This window comes from Hypanus sabinus, chromosome 3, assembly GCF_030144855.1.
Source record: "Hypanus sabinus isolate sHypSab1 chromosome 3, sHypSab1.hap1, whole genome shotgun sequence".
Lineage (NCBI taxonomy): Eukaryota > Metazoa > Chordata > Chondrichthyes > Myliobatiformes > Dasyatidae > Hypanus > Hypanus sabinus.
This window is the reverse complement of record NC_082708.1, coordinates 36845750-36868483: the sequence shown is the minus strand read 5'-3', so window position 1 is coordinate 36868483 and position 22734 is coordinate 36845750. Positions and strand designations below refer to the sequence as shown.

General features: G+C 41.6%; 1 protein-coding gene across 7 annotated transcripts in view; it reads right to left on the bottom strand.

Moving 5' to 3' along the window:
* The window catches only part of LOC132391196 (stAR-related lipid transfer protein 13-like), a 414973-nt gene that overhangs the window by 155782 nt on the left and 236457 nt on the right, over positions 1-22734 (bottom strand). The window contains exon 1 of one of the 7 annotated variants that reach the window (XM_059964086.1): positions 22198-22628. The exons of 5 other annotated variants lie outside the window; for them this stretch is intronic. In XM_059964086.1, the coding sequence (XP_059820069.1) occupies positions 22198-22318 (121 nt within the window). In that variant the 5' untranslated portion in view covers positions 22319-22628. Of the gene's footprint in view, positions 1-22197; positions 22629-22734 lie in introns of those variants that run through there. One more of the 7 variants, XM_059964088.1, reaches the window with a different exon arrangement.

Sequence of the window (22734 nt, the reverse complement as noted above, 5' to 3'; positions counted from 1 at the left end):
CATGAGCTTTAAGATCTGTAAATCTTATGTGTTCTCTAACTCGCAATATGTTTATAATAAAAGCTTACACATTTAGCACCTATTACACTAATATGAATTTCTTCTATTTCTAACACTAGCAACCTTTCTGAATATAGAGTGGTTTCTGCCAATTTTAAAATGATATTCTGCAGTGGTTTCTTGGATTAGATTTAAGTATTAAAGGTCTGTGAAGTAAGAATTCTTCTTGGTACAGTCATGTTCATTATCCTAAGCAGTTACGTTAGCAAGATCTGTGTCCATTGCCCCAATCAACAACACTTCATAAATCCCCCTTGTGTGTTTAGAAAGTACCCACTATATTGGAGATCTGCCCCATTCTTGAATGAGATGAGAATCAGGGCATTTTTTAAATGGTCAGGTGAGGTGTACACCCAACCCTCCTGCCCTCTTCCCCTTATCTTTCAGAGTTGTGATTTTCTATACTTTTATTACTAAGTTTGTAACTGTAGCGAGAGAGAAGTATGCAGTAAAGAAAACATTTCCTGAGCACGCAGACTGAGAAAGCAGCCAAATACAAGGCTGACCAGACAGGGAAATACTCTGAATACTTAGAACAAGTCCTTATCCATTTCATCTCTACACTTTTGACAAAGAGTGTGCATCTGTAAATGCACAGTAAAATGTAGTAAAATCAGGCAAATTGGTTATTTTGAAGATACCATTTAAGCACTTTCACCAAAGAAAACAAAGCCAAACTGCTACAGATGTTGCAAATGTGAAAGAAAGAATATAAAAAAATATGCAGCAGGTTGGAAAGCATCCGTAGATGCCAAAATAGATTTCCTTTCAGATTGAGACCTTTTATCAGAAAGGTTTGATGAAAGATTTTGATTTGAAATCTTCCTTTTTCCACACGAGCAATATGACCTGCCTAATGTTCCCAGAATTTTCTCAAATTATTCCTTTGGAAGAAACCCACTCAATGACTTCTTCAAGAAAATTAACTAGTGATACATCTTGCAATCACTTTTGCAGCAGTAAGATAAATCACTTTTCATAATAATTGTCCCAATCTCCTTTAGAATAGATATAGATATGTTTTATTATATAAAGACCAGTGGTCTTTAAAGAGACTGTGTGGCATTTTAATGGCCAACATTTCAATGAGCACATTCTCCTAGCCACAACCAGCTGCTTGAAAGTGAACATGTTCATGGTGTTTTCAAACACTACCTAAAAAACGCACTCACATGAGCCCCAGCTATGCCTGCCTCTTTGTGGGTTATGTGGAACAGTCTATGCTCCAAATCTATACTGGCACCACTCCCCAACTTTTCCTCCGCTACATTGACAACTACATTGGTGCTGCTTCCTGCACCCATGCTGAGCTTGTCAATTTCATCAACTTTGCTTCTAACTTTCACCCAGCCCTTAAATTCACTTGGTCCATCTCGGACACTTCTCTCCCCTTTCTTGATCTCTCGGTATCCATCTCCGGAGACAGACTATCCACTGACATCTTCTACAAACCCACTGACTCCCATAACTATCTTGACTATATCTCCTCCCACCCTGCCAATGCAAAAATACCATTCCCTATTCCCAGTTCCTCCGTCTCCACCACATCTGTTCCCAGGATGAGGCATTCTATTCCAGGACTTCTCAAATGTCCTCTTTCTTTCAGGATTGTGGTTTCCCTTCCAGCGTCATCAAAGATGCCCTCACCGCATCTCCTCCACTTCCCCCACTTTGGCCCTCACCCCATCCTTCCGTCACCACAACAGGGACAGGGTTCACCTTGTCCTCACCTACCACCCCACCAGACTCCGGATCCAACACATTATCCTCTGCAACTTCTGCCACCTTCAACAGGACCCCACCACCAAGCACATCTTTCCCTCCCTACCCCTCTCAGCTTTTCGCAGGGATCGTTCCCTCTGTGACTACCTGGTCCAAACATCCCTCCCCACAGAACTCCCACCTGGCACTTATCCCTGCAAGCGCAAATGCTACACCTGTCCCCACACCTCCCCCCTTACCACCATTCCAGGCCCCAGATAGTCCTTCCAGGTGAGGCAACACTTCACCTGCAAGTCTGCTGGAGTTGCCTATTGCATCCAGTGCTCCCGGTGCGGCCTCCTCTACATCGGCGAGACCCGACGCAGATTGGGGGACCACTTCGTCGAGCACCTACACTCCGTCCATCACAATAGACAGGATCTCCCGGTTGCCACCCACTTCAACTCTGCCTCTCATTCCCAACTAGATATGTCCATACATGGCCTCCTCTACTGCCATGATGAGGCCAAACTCAGGTTGGAGTAGCAACACCTCATCTACCGTCTGGGTAGCCTCCAGCCTGGTGGTATGAACATTGAATTCTCCAATTTCCAGTAATTCCCTCCCCCTCCCCCTTCCCTTATCCCAGGTCCCTCTCCGCCTCTCTCCGCTTTCAACTTTCTGCTTCTTTATCCCTACAGTTCTTTCATGCTTATCCCCTCCCCCCTTTATCCTTCCTCTGATTGGTTCTCCACCTGGCTCCTCTAGGCCCTACCCCTTCCCCTATCTCTATTACTGGGCTTCGGCCCTCTCTTCACCCCCATTCCTGATGAAGGGTCTCGGCCCGAAACGTTGGCTACTCTTTTCTCACGGATGCTGCCTGACCTGCTGAGTTCTTCCAGCGTTGTGTTTGTATTCTTTGATCCACTGCACCTGCAGTTGTATTTTTGTGACCTAAAAAAGGTAAACTCTCCTCTTAAGGGAATGCTCAAAATTTTATGCAGCTGTGAAAAGAACCTCCAAAAATCATTGGGAGGCTTTCTTGGATGTTTTGTTAAGACTTTACTGACACCTGAGAGATATTTGTTCTGGGAATTCCCTAAGGCATTTACATTTAAAAAGTATTGTGCTACTTAATCTTATGGTGCACTATTTCTGAGCAACCAGAGGAGTATTTGAAAGAGCAATGGAAGGAGGATACGAAGCAACAGTAAAGACAGACCAAAAAGACCGATACTGCATATCTCCTTGAAGAACAGTATGTTTCCTTGCACTAACTCCTTCAGTGTCATAACTCAGAAACTGTATCATTTTCCTTGTATTCTCTGGCTTTCTGCAATTTGCTAGCGATTTCCACTGCATTGTAATAAAAGCTCACCAAAATTGGAAATAATCTACAGTTGAATGCCGATGCTGCTTGTTTCTGATTTTGCATTTCTTTGCAGTACAGAGAACGGTTAATCAGCAATTCAATCAAAGCTGAATGCTAAATCCAGATTTTCAACTGGGCCTGCCTTGTTAGCACTCAATCTCTTGCGCAACGTTTCCAATCTTTGGTCAAAATAACTCCTGTTGTTGCAAAAGACAAAACAGCTGATCTAACAACAATCTGCAATTGTATGTCACATTGGATAAAGCAACATTTTCAAATGACTTCACAGGGGAGTCATCAGACAAAAAATTAATAATGAGCCACATTAAATTTTATAAAGGCAAGTGACCAAAAGCTTGATCAAAGAGATCAGTTTTAGGTGCCACCTCAAAAGAGAAAGAGATGAGTAGTAAGAAGAATACCAGAGGACAGAGCAGTAACTATTAGTGACACCAGCGAAATAATTTCTATCAGATCTGCACAAGAGGCAGAAGCAGAATCCACCAGTAGAGAGAGTGATGGGCACCAAACATCTTCTTGTATTCTTTAAACCAGCTGGACTGATCTTCAGCTGTCAGGCCACTGTGACAGCTGAAGATCAATGGTAAAATAGTGAACCATTCAGTGCCTCAACAGTTTTGCAATATTCAATAATACTGTATTTCAATTCCATTTAGCCACCTGTGTTCTATATCTTTTAATACCCTATCTGCATCAGTCCTGATACTTTCACATGACCCGGCATTAGTAATTGTTAAGAAGCCAGGCAAACAAAGAATGCTTCTTCATTTCCTCCCTATTTTCTTAACTTACATCCCTGCCATCGGAAATCTTTTGAAGATCCCCACCTCAGCCTTCTAAACTCAAGCACTATAAACCCGTTTTCATTTCATTAACCAATCCCTAGAAACCTTTCAGCTAGATACATTGGTTGATAGGGGATTAAATATTAATTCATCCTATGGTGACAATGACTGAACTGTAATTAACCTCATCTGTCAAGTCAGAAGATTTGGGGGATTTGGATATTTCAATCCAATCAGTCTTTGAGTGCTTATTTTTATTCCTTTTGCTTGAGCAAATAAACCTTTGGTTAAGATTTGAAAAGTTCATCACTGTGGAAACCAGTGACAAAAACTGTGTAACTGTCTCCGATTAGATCAATCTTTAGCAATTCCATTAGGAGCCTATATCTTATGCAATTATTCATTTTTATTTGGGCTTTTCAGTTTATTGTTTAAGAGGTGGAATGATACTGTTAACGAAACAGGAGAAGATTTGGTCTGATGTCCCCCTACTGGCCTTGGAAAACATTGCAGCAAAATCTAGCATTCAAGCACTAAGTCCTCCACATTGCCAAAAATTTTAATTCTGATTACATTCAGGGCCCCAAACAGTCCTTCCAGGTGAGGCAGAACTTTACCTGCAAATCTACTGGGGCCGTCTACTGTGCCCAGTGTTCATGATGCAGCCTCCTCTACACTGGAGAGACCCATTGTAAATTTGGGGACTACTGGCCGACAAGAGGGACTTCCATGTGGCTAAATATTCTAATTCAGGTTCTCATTTTGACATGTTGATCTATGGCCTCCTCTTGTACGAAGATGGGGCTACCCTCAGGTGGAGGAGCAACACCTTATATTCCGTCTGGTTACCTTCCAACCTGATGGCATGAATATTGATTTCTCTTACTGGTAAACAAATCCCCCCCCCCCCACTCCTCTCCTCTATTCCCCTCTCTGACCTTTCACTACTCATCTGCCTATTACTTGCACCAGGGTCCCCTCCTCCTTCCCTTTCTCCTATGGTCCACTCTCCTCTCCTATCAGCTTCTTTTTTCTCCAGCCCTTGACTTTCCCCACCCATCTGATTTCACCAACGGCCTTGCAGTTAGCCTCTTTCCCCTCCTTTTTATTCAGGCATCTTTCCCCTTCCTTCTCAGCCCTGAAGAAGGGTCTCGGCCTGAAACATCCACTATCTATTCTTTTCTATAGACACTGCCCGACCTACTGAGTTTCTGCAGTTTTTAGTGTATGTTGCTTAAGAAGTCCTCAAGACCACTTTCAGAGTATTTAATATACTGTTCACTCAGTGGTCATTTCATTAGGTACAGGAGTGAAGACTGATGTAGTCTTCTGCTGCTGTACGCTCATACACTTCAAGGTTTGAGGTGTTGTGTGTTCAAAGGTGCTCTTCTGCACACCACTAACAACAGATGCATGGTTGTTTGAGTTGCTGTTGCCTTCCTGTCAGCTTGAACCAGTCTGGCCATACTCCTCTGATCTTTCTCATTCACAAGGCATATTTGTCTACAGAACTGCCACTCCATATCAGTTTTGTTTTTGCACCATTCTCTGGAAACTCTAGATACAGTTGTGTGTGAAAATCTCAGGACATTAGCAGTTTCTGAGGTACTCCAACTACAGGTACCTCCAATCAATCCATAAAGTCACTTGGATCACATTTCTTCTCCATTCTGATATTTGGTTTGAACAACAACTGAACCTCTTGACCATGTCTTCATACTTTAATGCACTGAATTGCTGCCAAATGATTGACTTATTAGTTATTTGGATTAATAAGCAGTGTATAGGTCTATCTAATAAAGTGGCCACTGAGTGTATATTTCCCTACCAAATTTTTTATTAGATTCTGAATGTTGGGATTGATTAACATGACTCCAATTTCTTCAGTTACACTAGCCATATCACAAACCATGGGAATACACTACCAGCACTTTGCAGACCTTATCTGAACTTCTTAATCTATACCCTTTTCCTTCAATGCAATTTTTTTCTGACATAATATAAAGAAAGGCAAAATAATAGAAAATGAGTTTATTACAGTCTTTGCTTCAAATACTTCCTCAGGTAACTGTGAGGTAATGGCACATCAGAGTAATTTTAATTGAGAGAACTCATTGAAAATTACCTTTCAAAGTTCAAAGTAAAATTTATTATCAGAGTACATACATGTCACCACATACAACCCTGAGATTCTTTTCCTGCTGCGAGGATACTTAGCAAATCTATAGAACAGAAACTGTAAACAGGATTCAATGGAAAACAAGCTGAGAATGAGATATAGAGTTCTTAAAGGGAGACCATAGTTTGTGTGAACGCCGGAAGCAGAACGAGTGTAGTTATCCCCTTTTGTTTAAGAGCCTGATGGCTGAAGGGTAGTAACTGTTCTTGAATCTGATGGTGCGAGTCCTGAGGCTCTTGTACATCTGACCTGATGGCGGCAGTGAGAAAAGAGCACGGCCTGGGTGGTGAGGATCTTTGATGATGGATGCTGCTATTCTGCAGCAATATCTCATGTAGATGTGCTCAATGGTTGGGGGGGTGATGTCCTGGCCAGATCCAGTAGAGGATTTTCCACTCTAAGGCGTTGGTGTTCCCATACCAGGTGTAATGCAGCCAGTCAGCACACTTTCCAACACACTTCTATAGAAGTTTGCTAAGGTTTTTAATGGCATGCATTCTCCTGAGGAAGTAGAGGTGCTGTCGTGCTCTCTTTGCAATTATATTCATATGATGGGTCCAGGACAGGTCCTCCTATATAGTGACACACAGGAATTTAAAGTTACTGACCCTCACCACCTCTGATCCTTTAATGAGTACTGGCTCATGGACTTCTGGTTTCCTCTCTCCTGAAGTCTACAATCAGTTCCATGGTCTTACTGACACTAAGGAGAGGTTGTTGTTGTTGCACCACTCAGCCAAACTTTTAACTTCCCTCTTGTATGCTGATTCATTACCACCTTTGATACAGCCCACATCAGTGGTGTCATCAGCAAACTTGTATACGGAGTTGGAGCTGTACTTAGCCATACAGTCATAGGTGTAAAGTGAGTAGAGCAGGGGCTGAGCTTCCATTGTAGAGGAACAATGCACCTTATGGTAACCTATTTTTCTCGCATTAATCTGAGAGGTATGCTGTGAATAACAGTTACTGATAAGGAATTAGTGGTTTATTATATTAAAGGTCTGACACCTAACAACAATAAACTGAAGTAATTAGACTGTCTCCTGATGAAGGGTTTCGGCCTGAAACATCGTTATTACCTCCTCCCATAGATGCTGTCTGGCCTGCTGAGTTCTGGCAGCATTTCGTGTTTTTTTAATTAAACTGTGATAGTACTGAAAGGTCAGCAGGATATAAGAAAGTATAAATACTCTGAGTCAAATAGTTACAACTAGCATCTATTGTGCAACTTTTGGGGTACAAGGCATCTCAGTGATCTTTACAGAAGCTATATAGTAAATATAGTACAGGAAGTTGGTTTCAATTAACATTACAAAAGAGATGAAGGGATTTAAAGAGGAAATTGTAAATTTTGGGAGCTTAGCAACCAAAGACACGGAGGCCATATGGTGTTAGAATCATAGAGCACAATACAAGGCCCTTCAGCCCACTGTGTCAATGCCAACCATTACTCCTAATTTACTAATTGCATATGCCTGCATTAATTCCATAGCCCTCTGCGCTTTTCTCATTCAATTACCTGTCCAGAGGACTCTTAAATGTTGTTACTGTCTGTGTCGCCACCACCACCTCTGGCAATTCTTTCCAGATACCAACTACTACTTTTGTGCAAGATTTACCTTTCGGATCTTCTTTAAAACATATCACTCTCAACTTAAACCTCTAATTTTTGACACATCTGCCATGGCAATTAGATGCTAGTTGCCTACCATATCTATGCTTCTTATAATTTACTATCACTCTCTGATGTCACCTCTTAACCTCTTTTGTTATAGGAAAAACAGACCATTCCCAGCCAATCTCTCCTTAAAACTCAAGTCTTTCAATTTAGGCAATTTTTTGTGTACCCTTTCTAGCTTATTCACAGCTTGTCAGTAGCATGCTGACCAGAACTACGCTCTATACTTCAAAAGCAGCTTAGCCAAAGTTTTCTACAAATGTAACATAAAAGGTAAAAATGTTACTAGAATCAGAGGACATAGTCTCAAGATTCGGGGGAGAAGGTTTAGGATGGAGATGAGGAGGAACTGCTTTTCCCAGAGAGTGGTGAATCTGTGGAATTTTCTGCCCAATGAAGCAGTGGAGGCTACCTCAGTAAATATATTTAAGGCAACGTTGAATAGATTTTTGCATAGTAGGGGAATTAAGTTTTATGGGGAAAAGGCAGGTAGGTGGAGATGAGTCCACGGCCAGATCAGCCATGATCTTATTGGATGGCAGACCAGGCTCGACGGGCCAGATGGCCTACTCCTACTCCTAGTTCTTATGTTCTTATGTTATGTAAAATCCTCACCTCGGCCAATAAAGACAAGTATATCATACACTATCTTCACCACCCTATCTACCTGTGTGCTACTTTCTGGAAACCATGTACTTGTACCCCAAGGTCTCTGTTCAACAACACTCCATGCGCTCCGCCATTCACTGTCCTGGTTAAAATTCCCAAATTGCATCACTTTGCAATTGATTTAGGAAGGGATGTCATGTAACCTGTGATTTACTTGATTAGGACCAAGGGAGCATGATGCTGGTCCCATGATAAGAAAAACACAGAGAGGGCAGAGGAGGAGGCAGTCATTTGCCCCTTTTCTGTGTTTTAATATGTTTATGAATCTACAGCTTAAGTGAGAAACCAGAGAAAGACAGGGTGAAATTATCATCATGATACTACAGAACAAAGGTTGTCCCAACATGAGTCAACAACCTGCAGTGCACAGTTAATTTGCACATTGTATAGCTAAAGATCAAGTTCCAAATCAATACAACTCGTGCACAAAGCAGATGAGAGAACAGGCAGTAAACTTAATATCCACAAAGCAAAGCTCCTCTGCTATCTCGCTTCCCATTATACAACATCATCATCTGACATTATGGTCCATGATGAGTTGTCAGAAAACATGGACACTTCTTAAGAGACACCCTTCAAAGAAGGCAGACGTCAATGTCTAAATTCACCATTACTGTAGTTACTTATTACTATGACAGAAGGAAGTCATTTAATTCACTGGGTTCCTGCCGGTTACCAATAGAACAATCCCATCAGTCTAATTTCCTCTCTCCTTATTTCCTTGTATCTTGCAGCTTATTCTCTCTCATATGTCCATCAACTTTCCCTTGATTCTTTACTCATTTACCTATATGAGGGAATAATTCACAGTTGCCAATTAACCTAGCTTCAATTCTCCGTGACATGGAAGAAACCTGTGCATTCACGGAAGAACATGCAAACTCCTTGTGGACTGCACCCGTTAGGATTGAACCTGACTCGCTTGAGCTGCAGGGCCACTGAAAGTATGTTTAAAGATCAAGACCTCAAAACCAGCAAAGAAAAAGCTTACAATAAACCGGTTTCTGCCCTGTTGTACTCTTCTTCCCTGTGTTAAATGGAAGAAGAAATATGTAACTTCACAACCAGTACATCCACTGTCCCAGTTGCCCCCTCATGAGCCAACTGAAGACCTACAGAACTGGAGTGGAAGCAAGTTGTCCTTGATCTTAAGGGTGGGTCTAGAAAAGAAGATACATCAGCAGTGGCCCTGCCCTGTCACTACGTGTAGTTTGTCTTGTACTTGCTTAACGTCCTTAATCTGCAGTGGGTAAATATTATACTGAGCCATATCTTGAAACATTGTAGATTTTCAATCCATTATAGTAGCTCAAAGTCAAAGTCAAAGTCAAGACTATTGCCATATGTACAAGTATATGTATGCACAGGTGCAATGAAACACTTTGCGGCAGCGTAACAGCATCATATAAGCAGCCTTCACAAGAAAAACATAATTTAAACATAAAACAAAACAAGGTCCATTTTAGTGCAAAGGATCAAAGCAGCTACAGTGTAAATAAACTATAGTAATTAGGGTTGTATTGATTAGTTCATGAACTGAATGGTGATAGGGTAGTAGCTGTTTTTGAGAGTAACCCACACAAAATGCTGGAGGAAATCAACAGGGCCAACATTTTGGGCAAAGGCCCTGCATCAGGACTGCAAAGTCAGCACTTATAGCTCATTCCTACTCACCAATAAAAAGCAAATGAGCTGCTCTCTTAAACCCTTCACAGTGTTGTGGTACTCTGTGACTATATGAATCTACAATGTTGACCATGAAGCCAACCCCCACAGACTATTTCAGAGGACAGTTAAATATCAAATGCAATGTTTGGATCTGGAGTCAAAACCAGGGTCAAACCAGTTCAGATTGGCACAGATAGGTTTCAGATCTGTGGGGGTTGGCTTCATGGTCAACATTGTAGATTCATATAGTCACAGAGTACCACAACACTGAAACAGGCCTTTCAGCCCATCCAGTCCATGCCAGCCTGTCTTTCTGCCCAATTCCATCTACATGCACCCAATGATATCCCTTGAAATTGCCCCCACCACTTCTAATAGCAGATCATTCCACAATTATAAGACCATAAGATCATAAGATACAGGAGAAGAATTAGGCCATTTGGCTTATCAAGTCTGCTCCACTCAATAGCTGATCCATTTCTCCTCTGGTACCCAATCTTCTGTCTTTTCCTCGTATCCCTTCATCCCCTGACTATTCAAGAATTTATCAACCTCTGCCTTTGATATACCCTATGATTTGGCCTCCATAGCTGCCTGTGGCAATGAATTCCACAGATTCACCACATTCTGGCTAAAGAAATTCCTCCTCATCTCTGTTCTAAAAGGATGTCCCTGTATCCTGAAGCTGTGTTCTCTGGTCTTAGGCTCTACCACCTTAGGAAACATCCTCACCACATCCACTCTATTGAAGCCTTTCACCATTTGATTGGTTTCAATGAAGTTCCCCCTCATTCTTCTGAATTCCAGTGATTACAGGCCCAGAGCTATCAAATGTTCTTCATATGACAAGCCTTTCAATCTCAGAACCAGTTTCGTAAACCTCCTTTGAACTCTCTCCAATGTTAGCACATCCATTCTTAGCTAAGGGGTGCAAACTGCTCACAGTACTCCAAATTAGGCCTCATCATTGCTTTATAAAGTCTGAAAATTACATCCTTGCGTTTATATTCTAGTCCTCCTGAAATAAATGCTAATTTCACATTTGCCTTCCTCACCACTGACTCAACCTACAGATTAACCTTTAGGGAATCCTGCACAAGGACTCTCAAGTCCATTTGCGCCTCAGATTTTTGCATTTTCTCTCCATTTAGAAATTGTTTTCTATCCTTTTATTTCTTCAACTTAAGTGCATGACTATACCCGTCCCGACACTTTATTTCATCTACCACTTCGTCCATTCTCCTATTCTGTCCCAGTCCTTCTGTAACCCCTCTACTTCCTCAAAAATACCTGCCCTTCCACCTACCTTCGAATCATCTGCAAATTTTGTCACAAAGCTATCAATTCAGTCATCCAAGTCACTGACATGTAACATAAACAGAAGCAGTCCCAACACAGACCCCAATAGAATGCCACTAGTCACTGGCAGCCAACCAGAAAAGGCTCCCTTTATTCCTACTCTTTGCCTCCTGCCAATCAGATACCGTTCTATCCATGCTAGAATCTTTTCTGTAGGTTCTTACTTGTTAGGCAGCCTCATGTGTGGCACCTTGTCAAAGGTTTTCTGAAAATCCAGGTACACAAAATCCACTAATTCTCCTTTACTCTTAAGGAAACCATGTTGACTATGGCCTATTTTATCATGTACCTCCAAGTACCCCAATACCACATCCTTAACAATCAACTCCAACATCTTTCCAACCACTGAGGTCAGACTAGCTTACCTATAATTTCCCTTCATCTGCCTCTCTCCCTTCAAGAGGGGAGTGACATTTGCAATTTTCCAGTCCTCTGGAACCATGCCAGAATCAACTGATTCTTGAAGGATCATTACCAATGCCTCCACAGTTCCTTCAGCTACCTTTTTCAGAACCCTGTGGCGAATACCATCTGGTCCATGTGACTTACCTACCTTCAGACCTTTCAGTTACACATGAACATTCTCTGTAGTAATGGCAACTTCACACACTTCTGTTCCCTGAGACTCTCGAACTTCTGGTATACGGCTAGTGTCTGATGCAAAATCCTTATTCAATTCATCTGCCATTTCCTTGTTCCCCATTACTACCTCTCCAGCATAATTTTACATCTATTCTTGCCTCTCTTTTATACTTTATATACTTGATAAACGTTCGGTGTCCTCTTTAATATATTGTCTAGCTTACTTTCATAGTTCATCTTTTCCTTGTTAATTACTCTTTTAGTTATCTTCCACTGGTTTTTAAAAGCTTCCCAATCCTCTAACTTCCCACTAATTTTTGCTCTGTTATATGCCCTCTCTTTGGCTTTTATGTTGGCTTTGACCTCCTGTGTTAGCCACAGTTCTGTTATCATGCCTTAGAATACTTCTTCCTCTTTGGGATGTATATATCCTCTGCCTTCTGAATTGCTTCCTGGTGTTTCCAGCCATTGCTGCTCTACCATCATCCCTGCCAGTGTTCTTTTCCAATCAATTTAGCTAGCTCCTCACTCATGCTTCTGTAATTCCCTTTACTCCACTGTAATACTGATACTTCTGACTTAAGCTTCTCCTTATCAAATTGGAGGGTGAATTTGATCCTATTCTGATCACTTTCCCCTAAGGGCTCTTTTACCTTAAGTTCTAATCAATTCCAGTTCATTGCACAATGCCCAATCCAGAAAAGCCAATCCCTAGTAGGCTTAACCACAAGCTGTTCTAAAAATCCATCTCATAGGCATTCCAGAAATTCCCCCTCTTGGGATCCAGTAACAACCTGATTTTCCCAATTTACCTATATACTGAAACTGACCGTAACTATTGTAACATTGCCTGTATGGCATTCATTTTCTACCTCCTTTTGTAACTTTTAGACCACATTCTTACTACGCTTTGGGAGGGTCTGAATGTAACTCCTATTAAGGTCTTTTTACCCTTGCAGTCTCTTAGCTCTACCCACAATGATTCAACATCTTCTGACCCTATGTCACCTCTTTCTAATAATTTGATTTCATTTTATGCCAACAGAGCCTGCCCCCCCCCCCTCCACCCGCTCTGCCAACATGCCTGTCCTTTCAATATAATGTGTATCCTTGGACGTTAAGCTCCCAGCCATGATTCACTGATGCCCACAATGTCATACATACCAATCTGTAACTGTGCTACAAGTTCATCTACCTTATTTCGTATAGTGCACCCATTCAAATATAACACCTTCAGTCCTGTGTTCATCCTTTTCAATTTTGTCTGCCTTTTACATTGCAACTCATCCCATTGACTGCAATTTTGCCCCATCATCAGCCTCTCCTTGCCAGCAGTCTCACTACACACTGCCTCTGTTTGTAAACCAACAACTACTCATGCTCAGCACTGTCTCTCCGGTTCCCATCCCCCTGCCTATTAGTTTAAACCCTCCTGAACAACTCAATTATATAATTGTACTTTACCTGGGTGAGTGAAACCCCACCAATAAAGATAAGGAAATAATAGTTTTACTTGTCATAAATACATCAAAACATAGAGTATAATGCATTGTTTGCATCAAATCAATCCGGGAGGATTATGTTGGACAGCTCACAAGTGTCACCACACTTCTGGCACCACCAAAGCATGCTACAACTCACTAACTCGCACCGTACGTCTTTAGTATTTAGAAGGAAACCAGAATACCTGGAGGAAACCCATGCAGTCACAGGGATAACATACAAACTCCTTTAAAGCAGTCACAAACTCTTTTAAGGCAGTGGCAGGAACTGAACCTCGATCAGTGATTACTGACACTGTAAAGCAAAGAACTAACCACTATGCTACCACGTCACATCAATAATCAAAACTCTTGACATGTTCTGGGTCAAAGCAGTTTAACCTGTCCTTTGTATACTGGAATCCTTATCCACCACTCCAAATGTTTCCTCCTTCTACCAGACACGCAACAAAGCTGTAGTACTTATCATCTAATAACTTCTTGGCCCCAAGTCACCAAGCTTCTTTAATCACACAGGCCAAACTCACAATTTCTAACGCTGGAAACCCAGGGTCAGTAAGTACATACAAATTCACCTTTGCATCACACACCATCCCAATTTGAAATGAAATCTACACTTCTCCCTCCATTGATCTTGCCACCATCCACCTAGGTATAAAAGTCAAAATATTATGCTTTATTTTATGCTTTTTTAAAAACCTGATACTTTTATCAATCTGCATGGCACTATTAGGGAGCTAAGTACATGAATTCCAAAAATCTCTTCTGCAAAACATGCTTTCTTTTTTTTCTACTTTGCTTCATATCATTTTACTCTTTACATACAAAATGGATTGCACTTGATATCACAGTGCTCATTATGCCAACCTAAAAAGCCATTCCAAAGTCTCTTCAAACCACTTCACAATTTGCTAACTCTCTACTTTTCTGTCTCTAGCTTTGTTCAAAATTTCACTTAAAGCACATAACTCAAAATAGTCAGTTAAAATTGAAATGAACTTAGAAATAACTTCTCAAATTTACCATACTGACTCTTCTCAACTCCACCTGAAGTTTTTGACAACAAAATTCAGCTTCATATTCTGTCTGTGACATTTGCCTAATTGTTTCTAAGAAGAAGTCATATTGTGGACTTACGCATCTCTGCTAAGCTTTGTACAGGATACCTTACTGGTGATGACATTAACATTAACCATCCATATGTCTACTTGGTTGCAGTAAAAATATATAAACACTCTCAAAATAAACATTCAAAATTAAAAATAAAAGTAATATTACCTAGAAATCCACTTATCAGTCACAGGCTTTCCCTTTGAGTCTTTTATCAGAGTATGTCTGCCCTAAAGATCTTTCGCAGTATCACCCAGTGACTGCCTGTGGAAGACGCTTGACTTTCAGTGGAGAAGGCTGAAGATAAACTGGAGGATGACTTGGAGCAGCACTGGTTAAAGAAGGGTCAACTTCAGACAGTATCACTTTGGCAGCACAATCATCAAGGAAGGTCTACATAAAGTGGCAATGGCAGCATCATCTTCCTGAGAGATGTCACCAGGTTCAGGATCACTCAAGGCAGTGCCATAGTAATTCTTCATCCCCTTGCCTAGGCTGCAGTCTTCTTGCTTTGCTGCCTCACATCCTTTCTCAGACTATATGGTACACGGAGTCAGTACCTGAGCTGAATGACAGAGCATTAATCTACTGACATTCTGATTCTTCTTCTTTATTATCTTTCTGCTATCTCCTAGTTAAGCATCACTTCAATTTTCAAATAGATATCCCTGTTTTCAAGCACCTCCATTTCCTCTTTCCTTCTTATTCATTTCCCCAACTCCACAATGCTCCAGAACACTTTTGCTCCTGCATGCTCTGGATCATCCCAATTTAAATGTTCCATAACCTGCATCCATGCCTTCAGCAGCCAAAGCATAAAGAACTTTGTCCTGTAACTGCTATCCCTTGCTAATTTTTTCCTTTTAATATGTTCTCTAAAACCTCTTGGCCTCTTTTGGCCAAGGTATAACTTGTTTTTAACATAAGTGGCTTGGTATCAAATTCTGAAAATCAGGGTAACTTAAGATGTTGGAAATCTAATGCAAAAATAAAAAATTCTGGAAACAATCAGCAGGTCAGGTTGACGTGAAATGTTGACACTAGACATCTTACCACACCTTTTCATTGTTTGCAAAGGCAATAAGTAGATTATGCTTTTATTCATCTGTTGAAGACCTAGGTGTAGAGCCACAAACAAATCAATCACCCCACAAACAAATCAATCACCTCACAAACTGCAGTTTGTTTCTGATTGCCAATAGAGAGATTGCCTCTCTGCTTTTTTCAACCTCCTCCAAAACGATCATTCCTGCAAATTTAAGAATTTGAGTCATAGAACTAAACAGCAGAGAAGCAAGGAATTTGGCCCATTGCATTTTGCTGGCCATTAAGCTCCTATCCTACTTTTAAGCACTTGACCCATAGTCCTGTATATTATGTCATTTCAGGAAGCCTTCAAAAAACTTTTAATGTTTTGTTAGAATCTATCTGTATTATCCTTGCAGTGCATTCTTGATCTCAACAATGTCTGAGTGAAAATTTCTTTGTTAAATCCCCTCTAAGTGCTTTCCGCTTACCTCAGAGCAATGCTCTCTGGTTACAGACAGCTCTGCTCACCAACTACCATAACTAGGCCTCTCATGGTTTTGTATTCTTCAGCCATGCCACACCACACTGTAGGAGATTTACATGAATATCGCCTGGGATGGACAGGCTGGGTTATCCCTCTTTGGAACAGGCAAGGTTGAAGTGTGTCATAAGACCATAAAACCATAAAACACAGGAGCAGAATTAGGTCATTCAGTCCATTAAGTCTGTTCTCCCATTCCATCATGGCTGATCCCAGATCCCACTGAACCCCACACACCTGTCTTCTCGCCCTGATGCCCTGGCCAATCAGGAAATGATCAATTTTCACTTTAAATACACCAATGGTCTTGGCTTCCACCTTATCTAATCCTCTTAACATTCGGTAGGTTTCAAATAGATTCCCCCACCCCACCCCCACCGCATTCTTCTAAATTCCAGTGAGTACAGGTGCAAAGCTGTCAAACACTCCTCATATGTTAATCCTTTCATTGCTGAACTCTCTCCAATGACGATGTGATATGATAATTAAACCAAAAAGTCATGGAATAAAAGCCCTAAATCTTTTGTCCCTTATTCTATCCAGTACTCTCTAGTTTTATATTTGTCTGGTAAGGACAATTCCTAGTGCCCACCCTTTCTACGCTCCTTATAATTTTGTATATCTCTCGCAGTTCCTCAGAACCTTCATTTCTCCATGCTAACAAGAAGTGCACGGAGCACTCCAGCTATGATAGAACTAGTAACTTATATAATTGTACCATAACCTCCAAGCTTCTATGTACTATGCCGCAACTATAGAAGGTAAGTGTCATGTACACCTTTTTAAACACTTAGCTGCCACCTTAGTTTTTGTAGAAAAAGGTCTTTAGTTTCCTCAAAATTTCCTTGAGTCTTAGCCTAATTAGTCTTCTATTTTTCCGGATTTAATACTATTTGTTTTTTCCCTTCCCACCGCACCAATAGATCAATATTGTTCCCTAGCTGAACACCACACCTGTTGCAATCACTTTCTTTCTCTGAGTGTTACACTTCAACAGCAGCAAGGTCAGGCTCTACACAACAGCTGTCCTCACTGCTGCAGTCATAACGTGCTATTTTTCTGAGAAATTAATGCTGCCATTAATTAACCAAAGATACCTTGGAAAAACTTAAACTATTCATGGCATTGGCCCTTGCTAAGAAATGCAACTAATGGTTTGCATTGGCTGAATGCAGCAATTTTGTAAATGCACAGGTAATACAAAATCTGTGGCGTAACAAACAATGTGGTGGAGGAACTCAGCGGGTTGAGCCACAGCCATTGGAGGAATGGAACTGCAACATTTCAGGTCAAAACCTTACATGAGGACTCAGAGTAAAGTCTGTGTGCAGCTCATGTTGGCAGCAACAAGTGTGGGATGACTGCATATACACACACCCAATCTTGTTTTCTGGGGCTTTTGTTTTTTATCTTTCTTGAATCTTTGTATCCATGCCTGCACATTTCCTATTATATTAGAGTAGGCTTGATGAGCTGAATGGCCTAACTTGTCCCTATGTTTTATGGTCTTCTATTGCATGCATGAAATTTCCTGGCAAAACTTTTATGATAAGACACTTTATCAAAGACCTGCTGATGACCAAAAGAAACTTTACCACTGCATTGCCTTTAACTTTCCACTTCCTGAAAAGCATTTAGTCAATTATTTAATTTGTAGCCTTCCTTTAACTAATCCACATTTATTTACTTAATTACCAACTACTGTGACACAGAAAGAAGACATTTGACCCTAAAAATCCATACCAGTAACCATCAGAGCATTCCCATCAATCCAATTCTCTTTCTATTACCCTGCTTCTGTGAGAATAGATTCCAACACATCTCAGTTTTAAATGGCAGCCCCTTTATTTTGTAGCTATGTCAGCTCATTCTACACTTTCACTAGTAGAAAGATCTCAGCATCTATCCAGTTTTTCCTGCCTCAGGATTTTACAAGTTTCAATAAGATCACTTTTCATTCTTCTAAACTCCAAAGGGCACCGATCAATTTTTCTTAACCACTCTTGATAAGATAACCCTCTCATCCCAGGAAATAGCTTAATGAATCTTTTCTGGTTTGTCTACGATGCTAGTACATAATCCTTGAGACCAAAACTATACAAAGCTAACACACAGTGGGCTTATTCAGAAAGTCAGAAGGCATGGGATCCAGGGAAGTTTGGCCAGGTGGATTCAGAATTGGCTTGCCTGCAGAAGGCAGAGGGTTATGGTGGAGGGAGTACACTCAGATTGGAGGGTTGTGACTAGTGGTGTCCCACAAGGATCTGTTCTGGGACCTCTACTTTTTGTGATTTTTATTAATGACTTGGATGTGGGGGTAGAAGAGTGGGTTGGCAAGTTTGCAAACAACACAAAGGTTGGTGGTGGTGTAGATAGTGTAGAGGATTGTCGAAGATTGCAGAGAGACATTGATAGGATGCAGAAGTGGGCTGAGAAGTGGCAGATGGAGTTCAACCCGGAGAAGTGTGAGGTGGTACACTTTGGAAGGGCAAACTCCAAGGCAGAGTACAAAGTAAATGGCAGGATACTTGGTAGTGTGGAGGAGCAGAGGGATCTGGGGGTACATGTCCACAGATCCCTGAAAGTTGCCTCACAGGTAGATAGGGTAGTTAAGAAAGCTTATGGGGTGTTAGCTTTCATAAGTCGAGGGATAGAGCTTAAGAGTAGTGATGTAATAATGCAGCTCTATAAAACTCTGGTTAGGCCACACTTGGAGTACTGTGTCCAGTTCTGGTCGCCTCACTATAGGAAGGATGTGGAAGCATTGGAAAGGGTACAGAGGAGATTTACCAGGATGCTGCCTGGTTTAGAGAGTATGAATTATGATCAGAGATTAAGGGGGCCAGAGTTTTACTCTTTGAAGAGAAGGATGATGAGAGGAGACATGATAGAGGTGTACAAGATATTAAGAGGAATAGATAGAGTGGACAGCCAGTGCCTCTTCCCCAGGGCACCACTGCTCAGTACAAGAGGACATGGCTTTAAGGTAAGGGGAGGGAATTTCAAGGGGGATATTACAGGAAGGTTTTTTATTCAGAGAGTGGTTGGTGTGTGGAATGCACTCCCTGAGTCAGTGGTGGAGGCAGATACACTAGTGAAATTTAAGAGACTGCAAGACAGGTATATGGAGTAATTTAAGTTGGGGGGTTATATGGGAGGCAGGGTTTGAAGGTCGGCACAACATTGTGGGCTGAAGGGCCTGTAATGTGCTGTACTATTCTATGTTCTATACCCAGTATGAGTGGCCTAACTGTACAATTGTAACAGTACTCTATTTTTTACCCTTAAACTTCCATTAAAGGCCAATATGCTAATTCCTTGGTGCACCTGCATACTAACTTTCTGTGCTTCATGCAGAGGAACACAAGGGGTTGTGTACCACTCATTTTCCATCTCTCTATATTTTGGTATGTATCTGCCTTTTGATTTCTCCTACTGGAGACGATACCTGGAGAGGGATGGGCTCCGCCAGGTTTCAGATGCCCAAGACACACCGTACGCTGAGCAATCACCAAAAAGATCGGTGCAAAAAGCTTGTCATGATGGCGCCCCGACGACTCCACCAGGAGTTAAGGGCGCACGCACACACTGGAGATGATAACCTCACACTTCTTTACATTAAATTCCAACTGGCAAACTTCTGCCCACTCACTCAACCAATCTACATTCTGTTACAGAATCCAAATATCCTCACTGCAGCATGCCATTTCATGTCAGCAAACTTGGATACCCAGTCCCCTCGTCCAAGCTATTTGTTCCTTATTTTTAAAATGTAGAATTCTTCAAATGTGTCATACTTTAGATGCTTTTTGAAATAAGCCATTCTGATCCCTGTTGCTTTTTCTGCTTACGAAATAGCTTAAAACAAACCTGTTAGCTATTTAAAAGATTTGCATCATAATTGTGGCCCTTAATTGTTCCCTTAAGATGTGCTGGAAGAAAGACAAAACATGGCAATTTTAAAAAAATAAATTTTATACAAGTAGTTCCAATTTCTTTATAGACAGATACAGACACACATATCACGTGCAAAAGGAAACCATATTGTTTTGTTCTTTATACTGCGGGCCTGTGTTTTAAGCTGTAACTTGCTCCAAAGTAATTAAAGCTGAACGATCAAAGTAATAGTGTTGTTTTAACACTGCTTTGAGATTACAGTAAACCTAGGTCATCAATTATAACTGTGTTCAATGAGCAACATTACCTTGCAATTCTGAAATGTTTCTGATTCAACACTCCCATCTTTGTGTACAAATCCCACTGTGTCCTCGTTCCTCCAGCCCTACGTAACTTCCTTCAGGTCCCTGCATTTCTCCAATTCTGGCCAATAGATTATCAGTGACTTTCTTTGCTGCACTATTACTAGCTCTGCCCTTAATTGTCTAGGATTAAACTCGCTACATCTCATCTCCCTCTACTCCTTTAGAATGCTTTCAAAAACCTATCAATATGATCAACCATTTAGCTAAAGCTCATATTGCTCATTGACTGCTAACGATCCTTTGACAATTTACCCCATTAATATTGATATACAAGTGTCAATTACTTTGTTACTTAATTTCCAGCACTGGTACGAGTTCTGCACATTCAGTGTGTATGCATAACTGTGTACACGAATGCTGGAATACCATTGGAGTGCAGTGTTATTTTACTTCCTGGTTTATTGCAAACAGTTACTTCAGGGATCACATCACCCTGGTCTCCAAGGCTCAGAGGTTTCAGTAAGGAATTGGGAAACCTTGGCATGTTACAAAAAATAACTAATACAGTTGGTTCTTTTTGCAAATAGAAGAGTAAGATTAAAAGTTGTAATCTATCTATAAATAATTAAGCCAATTAAGCATAAAATGGCAGTCTTTCACTGGTTACCTGTATTAGATTTATTAGGTATGCCCGCAAGAAAATGAATCGAATATACAATGTGATAAGAAATTTATTTTGAACTTTGAACTTTAAATAAATAAATAGTCAGCTGCCTTTTTCATATTAGCTGAATGCAGTCCTCTTTGACCAGGGCTTTCTTCCTAAATATAAAATAGCAAATTGCAGTTACTGGTCCCATCACTTTTTGGTTGTACAATGTGACGACATTTTACAGTTACATGACAAGACACTACCGGCAAGCAGCCCAGTAAGGCACGGAAACCCTGGAAAACACAATCTTCCTAGGCTTAGCTGACAGCTGGCTGCTAAAATCTCTGCATTTACATTGGATGTCATCCTAGCATTTGCTCTGCACACAGCAACAGTGGACGGATAATGAAGGAAGCATCTGGCCTCAACCTGCAGTATGCAGAGGCAGTTCCAAGAGGAGACAACAGCTGAGTCACCATCACATTCATTAACTTTGCTAATTGTCTCACGCTGTGCTAAAGTCTGAATGGATCTGTTACGGAACAAAATCTTCCAAGTTTGCGTTCAAACAAAAATACTCTTAGTAAAGACATTGCGTCCCAGAGCCCGCGAATATCGACTGACAGCTGGAAGGAAACCAGTTTACCAAAGAATTGCGTCTCAATCAACCACTCAAGTAGAAATCCATCGTTAAGAAAGGAAATAGCGGGTCAGCATCTCCCCATTTACCCCCTCACCTCTGCCCCCCCACCACCCCACTAGCCGGGCATTTTACGTTCCATTGCTAGCATCTTATTTTCTATATCAGCAAAACTTGCTGCAATTAAGAATCGATTGAATTCTGGTTTCTGGGAAACGAGCCCCGTATCCTCTCCAGGTGGGCTCCCGGTCAAACTCGCTGAGATGATAGGAGATTGGCCCGTCCGCAATGCTCCGCAGCCCGGACCCACCTGCAGGCGGGCATGAGTTTACCTCGCTGCAGTGCATTAATAATAATAATTATTATAATCTCCTCCCAACCCCTCCTCCCCCCTCCCTGTAAAGTTTACAGGAGCGAGGGCACCGTCCAGCTCCGGGAACTGACCTGCCAGTCTTCGCTCCCTGACATTTTTCCACAATAAATCCCAAGCTTTGGCGGTGGAGTCCTTCAGATGCTCGCTAAAAGACCTCCTCAGCGGGTGCCTTGCAGACTTCCGATGGGCCATGTCTTAATCAAAGATTTAAAGCCCTTGCTACCAAGATGACAGCAGCTCCATGAGATTTCCTGCGCCCCTTCTAAACTTTGCAACTCCTCGGCTCCTTAATTCACTGTCCGCCAGTGAGTCGACGGACCCTCTGACAGCTGCCTGCGGTCCGTACACTTACACAGCTGCCAAAGGCTCCAGGCATGACTTGGCGCTGCTGGGACAGTGTGTTGCGCTGCCTGCCTTTCGGACGGCAAGGAGAGCCGGCCAGCGAGCCCCCAGCTGGACTCCGTGCTCCTTCTTCCCAGGCAGCGCCGTGCCAGATGTGCTGACTTTCCCACTGACGCGAGCGATTACAGTAGCCGCTGGGAGAGGGCTGTGTCCTCTGCTGCAGAGCTCTCATGTCCCAGCAACAGATGCACTCACTGACTCTGCAT